The sequence below is a fragment of the Synchiropus splendidus genome, chromosome 6 (assembly GCF_027744825.2).
Source record: "Synchiropus splendidus isolate RoL2022-P1 chromosome 6, RoL_Sspl_1.0, whole genome shotgun sequence".
NCBI lineage: Eukaryota > Metazoa > Chordata > Actinopteri > Syngnathiformes > Callionymidae > Synchiropus > Synchiropus splendidus.
In genome coordinates this window covers 2384942-2396266 of record NC_071339.1, presented here as the reverse complement: position 1 = coordinate 2396266, position 11325 = coordinate 2384942, and the positions used below count along the sequence as shown (strand labels likewise).

At 44.2% G+C, this 11325-nt stretch overlaps 1 protein-coding gene across 2 annotated transcripts; it reads left to right on the top strand.

Moving 5' to 3' along the window:
• The first annotated feature begins 3346 nt into the window (after positions 1-3346).
• On the top strand, positions 3347-11037 carry LOC128760180 (uncharacterized). Of its 2 annotated transcripts, none has more exons than XM_053867255.1 (5): positions 3347-3543; positions 6093-6181; positions 7890-7980; positions 8494-10360; positions 10438-11037. In XM_053867255.1, the coding sequence occupies exons 1-5, from the start codon at positions 3465-3467 to the stop codon at positions 10529-10531; spliced, it is 2220 nt and encodes a 739-aa protein (XP_053723230.1). In that variant the 5' UTR covers positions 3347-3464; the 3' UTR covers positions 10532-11037. The 2 variants fall into 2 exon arrangements, with proteins under 2 accessions (XP_053723230.1, XP_053723229.1); XM_053867254.1 differs by having other exon boundaries at positions 10435-11037.
• The last annotated feature ends 288 nt before the right edge of the window (positions 11038-11325 follow it).

Genomic DNA, 11325 nt, shown 5'->3' with positions numbered 1-11325 from the left:
GAAATATGGACCATGGGTGGTGACACGGCAGGTGCTCCCTTATTTATATTTCTTATCCACTGCTACTTGACCACCACATTGAACCGGAGATTCATTGAATGATCTGTGTCTGACAATATCAGAATGACTCATTTGATCTCCAGCTTTTGCTTTTCTAACATTACAACCAGGGTTTGAATTGTTGCTGTGTGTAATGGGGCTTTTGGTCTGACAGCTTTGAGTGCGGATGTTATTGTATGTTGCTTCAATTCACCGTATGCTTTGAGTCTCAGATCATTCTTGAGATACACATCGTGGCTGCCTTAATTTGTGATCTTGTGATATCAGATGCAGAGATCAAACTGGTTTCGATTCAGTCCGGCCAGTTGGTCTTTATATGTTTCACTGCCGCTCCTTCACTAGATCGACCCTGAAGCCGACCCTGAAATAATCCACCTCATCTTCAACTCCAATTTTTGGAATATAATATAATAGTCTAATATTAACAAATGTTTTCTTTAAATTTAACCTGAGTAATAGCATGTTTTTTTCAGGTAAGGAAATGTCTGTAAGTGAGTTTTTTTTTTTCAACACATTCAAGGCTTGATATTAAACACCATAAATAAACTGAATGAATCTGAATGCATGAGCAGAAATTCAAACCCCTAGATGTAGCTATTATTGCATGACTTAAGTGAAACCACACACAGCACTGGTCGGCTCTTTTAGGTTTCATTTTGAAGCACAGGCCGACATGGAAATTCATCAGTCAGGTGGAGACATTCTTGTTAGAAATGTTGTCAAAGCGCGAGGCCAGGTGATTTAAAATACCTGTGACCGTCTGAACCGGAGCAAACAAGTGCAGCCTGAAACCATGGAACTCATCGCCCACAGCCCTTCTGTTAATAGTCATTAATAGTCAAGTAATGACCGTCATGTTTATGCCTCTTTTTCACCTTCCTTTATTTCCATTTTATAGGTACATAATATTATATTGGTTAAACAAGTCACTGCCTTTTTCATCAGCTTTCATGAAATCTGGTGACCAATATCAAGATAATTGATAGTAGGTTAAATTGTCATATTATGCCCTAATATCATGTAACTCTTTTACTTGGGAATGTACTACTTAAACAGGCAATATTCTGACTCATAATGAGATTTAAAATAGCCCATTTTATGATGTTTTCCTCTCTGTATTTGCAGCTTTTGAACTTTATTTCTATATTTTATACACACACACATATATTTTATATATATATCTTCCCCTGTGTATCGGTCTGACCGCCCCTCCTGGCCCCTGGTCATGGCAGAGCTGCCACTGTTAGCAGTGGCAGAGCCTTGCCGTGAAAACGACCGGCTCCCTGATGACAATGTTTTGCATCCTCTTTGCGTGTTGACTAACCGCACCGTTTCCCACTGCCGTCTATAAACAAATTGAGCCATTATTTGGGAGTCAATTGTTGACAAAGTTAAAGATTATAATTATGGGTCGACACCATTAGTTCACCTCTGGATCACCGCTGAGATCACGCTCAACCCTTGGGAAGTTTCTTTTGTTAATATTTATTTTTTGGTGTTTGGAAATAGCAGTAACAGAAGATTAAAGATTGTAACACTTGAGTCTGCGATGACGATGGCAGCGGGCCGGGTGTCCAGGGCACAGCCGACAGCGTTTCATCAGCCTGCTAAAGTCTCTATCTCTCCCGCCAGGACATTCTTCACATTTCAACGCGCCTCAGACGACATTATGAATTCCCACCAAAACTGGATGGACGAGTCTGAGCTGTCACAGGTCTAAGAGCAACAGACTAATTCGACTTAAGAGCATGTGAAAGACGTTCTGACTGTCACTCCAGACCTGCTGAATATGTTGGAAATCTGCCCTTATGCAATTCACCAACTCTGACCTAAACAAGCCGACATAGAGTGAGTTGTCCTCGAGGCGGTCATCTGTGATTAGCTCATGCTGAGCTTCAGACCATGCTTGAGCCTCTTTAGTCTGAGAAAATCATCTTTGCGTTCATCCTCCGAATAGGTCACATGCTTTCAACAATCCCAGGCCAAATATTGGATTGGTTTTCAGTGAGTGAATTGAGTGAGCGAGCGCAGTAACTTACGGGTCGGGGTCGTGAGCTCAAAGCTCAATGACCAGTGAACATGGCTCCCTCCCGTGCGGAGTCATCGTTGGGCTCGTGCTTCATGACTCCCAGTCAGGTGAGGCTGAGTGTGTGATGGACGCTGAATGGTCTGAAACCGACCATGTTTAATCTGGAATTCAACTGTAGTCATATCAATGTGTTCATGGAAGTGTATCGTTCACGGGTCGTCGTTCAACATTGAAACACTCTTTAACACGCTTTAATAAAACCTGAATGGCAGATCAGACAAGGTTGATGAGTCAGAATTCCCAATGTAGGTTCTGTTTCTGTTCATATTTCCTGCTTCAAAGTGAAGAGTCAAGAAACAACATCTGAGCATAAATGTAAAACATGAATCTGACTGCTAGAGAAGGCAACACAGTGGTATGTCGACTTGTTTATTCATAAAATATTTATTTATCATCTGCCATTTCCATGACACTTTGGATGTTTTATCGCTCAGCCTTCCATAGATTCTATTTAAAAATGACACAGAAGAAATAATAATGAAGGGGCTGTGCAAGCATCATATTAATTCATTATGTATATGTCTTTTAAATGTTGAAATATGCACATGAAAGACAATTTTGTTTGAAACGAAACACACTATGATTCAATAACATGCCACTGCAAACAAAATATATCAGAAACAGATATTGTTGGGAGATTCAAGAAAACATAAAAATATATCATAAATTAATATTAATTTAAGAAAAATGATGATGAAAGCTGAGAAATTATATGAAAAAATAAAAAAAACAAATAGAAACTTACAAAAAAGAATGGAGACATGAATAAATGTGTTTTTTAAGTTGCAAAAATGTTTTTATTTGATTAATTTATTCAAACATTTAAATTAAAAAATCCTCATTCGCTTCTATTTTATTCTATATTGGCAAATAAAAACACCATAATAATAATAATAATAAAAAAATGTTTCAAATACGAAGAAATAATGGATTTATTTTCGGAAAACGTCATAAAATCAAAAGAAAACAAAAAAACAAAGTCACAAATATAGTTTTACAATGAGATTTTTTAAATATAAATCTGTTTAAAATAATGAAATCTACAGTTCGTCCCGCCATGTCCTTATACAGTGGAGTCGTAACTGTGTAGTAGCCTGACGTGAGGTGGTGGCTCAGGCGTCACCTGTACCTGTCCGACCGAGGCGGGAGAGTGAAAGGAGGGGGCGGGGCTAACTCCATTTTCAGGCGAGCACGGTTCAGTCCGGTCAGGTGTTCGGAGCCCGGTCCAACTCAGGTCAGGCGTTCCTGCCGACGAGGATGATTTAACGCACCTCTCCGCGTCCCACCGTCAGCTCGTCGTCGCGTCTCTGCCACCATGAAGAAAGGACCGCGGAACTTTTTGAGTCGAAAGAACCAGTCGCTGTTCGACACTGGCACAAAAATGAAGGACATGGGTAAGAACCTCCCGTGAAGGACTTCAATCATGACATGGACTGTGGGCTTGTTTCCTATCCAGACACGAAGTGTCCGCAGTTTCAGAACGTGATATATTCAGATCGTGAAGATCGTGATGTGTGACCTGTCAACAGATCAGTCTGGCTCGCGTCTTGTCCCAGGGACGGAGAAATGATTTACTTGTGACTTACATTGTTCCGAGCGCAGATCGTGTTTGGCGCATCACCTCCGTGTAACTCATTTCTAAGTTGTCATTTTCCTCGTGTGTGGTTTTCACCATCTCCTCGAATTGTTTGTGGTCAACAATACTAGTTCCAACCCTGAAGAATTTCCAACGAAAATTTTCAATATGACGTTGATATACTCTAACTAAGCTACTAGATGTTGCAACTGAGGAGACTACGTCACAATCATATCCTCATTTATAATTTATTTATAGCTTATTTGTTATGGCTGGGGGGTCAAATCGGAGAGATCTACTCTTGTGCTTATGACTATGTCAAAACAATTTGGACTCACAGAATAACACCGACCTGCTCACAGAAAACGTTTTTATGATGAAGTGTGTTGCTAATACAGTTGTCTTTTGTGTTAGTGTTGAGGCTGGTCACTTCAGTTTTACTCGGATATGGCGAGCTAAAACAGAAAATGCAGTGCGAGTCCTCCGCCAGGATGGACCATAAACACCCTCCGTATTGTTATCAACCTTCTTATCTTTTCATGTTGTGGGGAAAGCAGGAAACCAGGGCAGCTGCTTTGCAAAGCTGCAACATGAGAAAGGCCACTATTTAAATCTGTCAGGCGTGTTTTCTGGAAACCTTTCATTTGGTTAGACTGGTTTGACACTCAGTGGCCCGTGTGCTGCAGCCACCGTGGGGTGGCTTTTTGATATGACGCTTGCCAGGTAATGGTTTTCCATCAAAAGCTTCTTGGGAAGGAACGCTGTGGCTCTTGTGTCTTCAGCCGTGATTGAGGGTTGACAGGAGCCGCAGTGCAAGTGACACATTCTCTCATCAGTCATTGTTGGACGTGTCTGACAGAGGAATGAGTGGAGGAGCTGCTCCATGCAGGACGTGTGATCCGTCTTCAAGAAGCTTGTGATCGATGCCTTGGCATGTTTTGATGTATTCCTCTTTAGCAGACATTTTGTTCCTGAAGACGCCTCCAGGCAACGAACGGCACAAAAGTCTTCTGCCTCTCAACCTTTCTGGAGTTTTATGATCTCCGTTAGCATTTACAGTTTCCTGTCATTAAAAAAAACCTCTTGCCAATACTTTGCCTTTGCTTCAAGACTTTCATGACCAGTTGTTTATTAGATTTAGCTTCGCTCACTGAAGCAGAATTTTGCAACCAAGTAACAAGTTAACTGAACCTCTTACCTCTCAAGGTTTGTTAGAATTTGTCGCATCTCTGTTTGGCTTTAATATTGGTCATTTCATGTTTTCCTTGTTGAATATGCCAGTATTTCCATCACGAGGCCCATATTTAAATGATATTCAAAGCTCTATTTATCAGTGACTTTATGTCCACTACTGTCTCCAAAGCCTAATAGCAGTGTTGACATACTGTTTCTTTTCTTTTCTTTTTTCTCACTCACATACTAGAAGAGTAGCTTTGCATTAAAAGAAAAATCTTACATGTTTGTATTTACCATTTTGTTGAGGTTAACGAAATGGCCGCCTTTCTTGAAACAGACCCTTGAAAGAGTGACAAAGACTACAAAAATGGCTGATGAACTCGGTTTAAAACAAAACAAAAAATGTATGTTTACGTGTTACTGCATTTCACTGAGTCCACGTGATGTCACACTAACTCCTCCTCCTTCACTTTGCATATGTTTGTCATCACTCATATCGTCGTCACTCAGGCCACAATGACTAGTGGACATGGTGGACACCACAGGATCGTGGGTCGACTGTCCTCTTCACAGTAAGAGAACGAACGGCTGAGGCTATAGGGCCAGTGCCACCTGAAAAAACTCATTTCATGCAGGACACATCAAAGGACACAACACACATTTTCATATAAATATAAAATTTAAAAACAACACTTGGCAATATTGAAGTGTTTACAACAGTTTACATGGATTTTCGATCATTACTGTTTTAAATACTATGATCCAACTTCCTGGCATGTCTGTCCTGTCATATGCCCCTATGTTCGGGTAGTTGGCGACTAGTCGACAACAGTCACGAGTTGCTGCTGTGACACTGACTGATTCTGAGTCCAGTCACTGGAAAAGCTCCTTGATTGGACGTGAGGTGCAATGTAGGTCATGTCTGTGTAACTGGCACCTGGGAAATGTTTGCTGCGAAGGGAGCGACTGCTGAGTCTGAGCGGGGTCTGGAGGAAAGGCAAATACAGGTCCCTCCCCGTCTGGTACTGGCGAAGCTGAGGTTTGAAACTGAATAACCTGGAGATTGGTGAACGTGGTTCCGTCACGTGTGTGTAAGACTTGGTGACACTGAAGCGTTGTCACAACGGTCTCCTTTAAACCAAAGTTCTTTAAAGATGTGAAGTTGATCGTGTGTTTTTTTCTCCCAACCAGATGTTGTGGAGGTGTTTCTGGGGTCTCCACCTATTGTGGAGTCCGGCACTGCCAGTGTTCGAGCCAGACCTACAGTCAAACATCACTCGGTAAGTATGTCGCTGACTGACTGACGTCAGTAAGTCGTCTTGTTTTATCGCCCAGTTATATGCAGCCTCATTAAGAAGTGGCCAAATGGCTTTACTGGACGCCGTTTCAGTTTCCGTCCAACAAGTCAAGCGTTAAAAAAAGAGTGAAAAATGTATCTCAAAACAGGTTCCATTGTTGAGAACAGTTGCACGTATGTATTTGCTGCGATCCTTCCAAATACAGCTGAAGAGTGTAATACTTTTAAAACCAAACCTTTGATCCAAAAGCAATAATGATTCCACACCCACCATTGTTCCCTCGATGGCACTTTTTACAGTCGAGATGCCAGACTTACGTCCCTCTATTAATACATCTGAGTGATGTATTCATGTTAATTATTCAAAGTCAAACGTCAAACTCAATTACACAGAAAGAACTAAATAGAGATGATCTTGCTCAAAGGTCGTGGCAAGGTGGGTGTGTTTGCCAAGTCATTTGCAGCAACTCTATGTGTCACACTTGGGGTATGGAAATAGTATATTTGGTAGCCATTTTCATCTGGAATCATGGCATTTGTCTCCACTGTGACGCAACAATGGAAGCAAATCTGTCATGTATCTCAACTGTTCATTACTCATTGGCATCAAAACTGATGTTTTCACGTGCTTTGCTTGGCCCTTGAACCCATCTGTGAGCAGCAGCCGCCTGTGCCTTTGGAATCTATTACATTCACAAGCCTGTGCCATACGGCTGATAATGCATCAATAGAGTGGACACGTAGTTGTGAACACCAAGTCTGTTCCACTGTATTCTTGCACAACCTACCTGCTTCTTGTGAGGAAGCATTCTTCCTCCATCTGATATGAACATCAGACTGTATTTATACATCAGCTGCTGTGAGAGGCCACTGCAGGATTTAAACTCTGAGTTGAAGTTGCAGCTCCACAATTGTAATGAGCCTATTGTCATGGTGCTGATATAAACACACGACTCATCGCTGCTTGGGTTCACACACACCTCATTACTTGGGAGTGTTCGGTGAATGTCTGTGGCATGTCGGGAGTGGCACATCAGCAGAATTGACTCACCCTCACTTGCGGTGCAGAGTCATTCCGGTGCCAAGAAGGAAGAAGTGCAAGTGGATCCGTGACAGAGGCTCAACTATTATCCTGTACTTCAACAATATTCGCTCAGTTTCCACAAACCACTCCATAAATGTCACCCCGAGTGCCTCTGTCTTCCTCGCTGAGGTGGTGTTCTGCCCTTCATGAAGCGCTGATGCCACATTAGCGGATTTGTGTTGTGTCAACACACGCCGTGTTTGTTCTGAGTGACGTTCAGGCTCCGCTGAGCACAACAAGGTGTTTCTCAGACACAGAGCGACTCCGCCAGACTCTCAGAACCACAGGGCCACATTCGGATGAATAGAAGGTGTTTCCTCTGATTCACCAAACTCTCCTAAAGAGTCACATGAGTCAAGAGTGTGGACTGTAAAACAGCATATTTATTAGGAGAAAAAAAAAGATGCTGGTGACAACCTTCTGACTTCACACTGAGCTATGAGTTCACTGGTGAAGCGATTGAGCCGGTGAGTTGTCAAAGCTTTTGTGGGGAACATTTAGCTCCGCTGAAACTGGTTTGTCCACTCCTCAGTAGTTGCTAAAGTGAATTGCTTGTTAAATGTTCTTTCCTGTCCAGATTTCTAATGCGGGTGTTTGTTTTTCTCAGTCCACCAATGACAGCTTTCAAGGGTTTGCTGTCCCGACGCCCACCGTCCCCGTCCTCCCTTCCGTCAACGGGCCGAAGACCAACGGGTCAGGTGAGCGGCGTTTATCTTCAAGCTAGCAGGACTCTTGTTGACACACGGGTGAGCAGCCCAATCATTGCCTGTACGTCTTCGGTCAAGTGCCGGAGCAGAGTCAGATCAATAGAATGTGGAGCAGGTAAATGTTTATCCAGCCAGTTGCTCAATCGCCTCCGTGAGTGGACTGTCAAAGCTGTGCAGATTGAAGGCAGGTTCACAAAGAGGGAGTGCTCACATTCAAGGGAGTAAATATCATTCCATTAATATTTGTAAACATTTATAATCCAGTTACTTAATCACAGTAAAACTTGCTAATGGTGACATAAAAGAGCTTGAGATTTTTACCCGTTGAAGGACGTTCTGCCAAGACAGTGCATCCTGTTTCAGAAAGACACAGGCTGGGGTTAAAGGGAGCTGCTTTCTCTCTATTGTAGTGTGTCACTTGGTATATGAAGCACCTCAAGCTCTGTGTTTGTCTGGGTTTACGATGAAGAATTGACACCAAGCTTTGCTGTGTTACACCAACAGTTGTCAGCGAGCGAATGTCCAATGGATCAAGTATATTTAACTTTGAGGAGGATGAAATATTTGTCCCTCCTCCCCCATCTGTGGCTCCTCCTCCGCCCCCTGGGACCTTCATCCTCCCTCCACCAGACTTCATGGGTGAGCTGAGCAGTGCAGAGCTGGCTGCTCTCCAGCCTCCGTCTATGCCTGCTCCTATACTTGCACGGAGCATGGATGAGGATCTATCTAACCTAAAACCCCCTCCGATGGCACCCCCCAAGCCTCCGTCCACCTGCTCCAGCGGCTCTGTGTCTTCACTGCCAAGAGTGTCCCCGTTGCCAGTCAAGGTCCCTGAGCACCCTAAGTTTGCGCCACCGCAGCCCCCAACTGAAAGGCACAGCAAGTCCTTCAAGACACCGCCTCCAAAGCCCATCAGAAATTCCTCCATCATGAACATCGAGCTCCCTCCTGATATCCCTGCTCCACCTCCCCCTGTGCAGACCCCCACTCTGTCCACGTTTAATCCCCAAAACACAGCAAAAACTTTCAGTGCACCCAAGACGGCAGATCCCGGTGGGCTGGATGCGACAAGGCCCAAGCAGCGGTTACTCCTAGAGGACTCTGGCTCCCTGAATTCCCAGGTGGATGGAAACCCCCCCGCTGTGTCTTCACCTGTGAAGCCTGCTCTCAACGACGGAAAAAACTTGAAGGAGAGCTTGCAAAATGTGACCCCGCCCCCCCACACGCCCCCTCCTGACCCCGTCAAAGAGGCTAGCACAGTGATAGTGTCCACTCCTCCAGTGATAAACAAACCTCACCAGAGTAAAGAGATAACCTCTGCACACCTTCTAAAAGGCACCACGAGTAATACCACCTTAGCTCCCAGCAACGACTCGGTCCTCTCAGGCAAGTACAGTCCCATATTGGATAAAAAACTGCGTGATCTAAAGAGCACTGAGACGCACGGGCCCCGGGAGGGAGGGGCGGCTTCTCCTCTGGCTCTGCTGAAGGCTGCCAAAGAAAGAGAGAAGCACAGAGCAACACATTCACACGACCACGACATCAAGACCGACCGACTCAAAGCTGCCATCGCCCCAGTAGATTCAAGTGCCAGTTCCTTCATTGGCTCCCCAAGATCGAGCTCATCTTCTTCACTGACTTCTTTAGATGCACCACAGTCCACCAGGGAAGCTGAAGTCCAGCTGCCAAATCAGACTTCAAACGTCCCCAGCTCATCACAGGTCAAAAACCAGGCTCCAGAAGCCAACGTCATGAGGACACCAGCAGGTCCACAGTCAGGAGTCGCTCAGAATCATGTCGTTGAGCAAGGCCGAACAACGCCACAGCCCTCACAGCCTGAGGTGAAGCAAGACGTCAGCATGCCCCTGCTTCCACCACCACCGGAATTTGAGGATTTTGATGATATAATGGAGCCCCCCCCTTCCATCCGTCCACCCGACCCCCCCGTGAAAAAGGCTCCGGTCGTTCACTCTGCCCCAGTCCCTCCAGCTCCGTCACCTCCACCACTGTTAGTTATCCCCGCCCCTCCGAAACCTGCGCCTCAGGTGGCCAAGCCAAAGCCACAGGCGCTGACGAAAGCCGCCTTGGTGCCCAACAAACTGCCGACAAACCTTTCCCCCAGTCAGGCCACGCTTTTAAGCATCTTACAGAAGAAGATGCTGGAAATGGACCAGAAGATGACTCCGGTGAAGGAGCCGGACGACTCGGACGACTGGGGGAACCCCCTGTCCGATGAAGACGACAAAATACCAGCGGTTTCCACAGCAGTACCAAAGAATACGAGTAATCGAGCGGCGACTCTGGACATGGGAGAGCTGCAGGGCAGAGTGGCCAGAAAGAGTGAGGAGTCCTTGCCAAAGAAAAAGTCCAGGTAGGACCAAGACTCAGATGGTAACAGGTGAACCAAATGGAATATTTAATAAATGATCCCTCTTTCTTTTCTAGCAGAGGGTCACAGTCCACACATCAGTATGGGATGACGTTTACGGTGCGACCCGGAACCAAGCAGCCAATAACGCTGGTCAGAAAAGGAGAACCTTAGAAGATAAAAAGGGAGAATGGAAAACGTCGTCCAAAGCTCGAACAAATGCAACTAAAATGGCTGTTCACCAGGAAGTCTCCTCAGTATTAGGCTGTCAAACTGGAGAGAATTTTGTCAGTCTCGTTTAGCCATCAACACCGATAGGGATGTTTATGCTGCTTCTCTACATGAAGACGTTTCCAATCATAGCACTTCACCGTCTTCACACACGGTGCCAGTTATCTGTAATCCTCCTGAAATTAACGGGTTTACAATGGCATGACCCCTCCTCCCCCCGTTTATCACTGTTACAGGTCCATCATGAAGCTCTATTTAAAAGTGCCCATCATTTTATCCAGACTGCTTCCCATATTTATTGTTGCATTTTGTGCTGGTCATTTTAACTCCCTGTGATGTAAATATTTCGATGTACGTGTTAAGAACCGAAGTCCGGATATTTAATAAGCTTTGAAACACACAAGTGCCTGCTAATAAAATCAGAACATCTGTTATTGTATTTACAGAAATTGTACAAAATTGTTTTGAATATTCCAAAAATAAACACACATTTAGATCTGTTTTCCTCATATTGATTAAGCTTAATACATTTTATTGCACAGAACTTTTCCCACTGGATCCTTTTTCAGGAAAAGTGCTTCGATGTTGTTTATTGGTAGTTTACCTCCCATTTTCAGCCACTGCAGCATTACATCAAGGAAATAACATTATAAGGAGTGAATATCTTGGTGGGAGATAATGAATAAATCAACTTAACACATCATGCATTGTGTTTTTAATATTTGCTGCCTTTATGC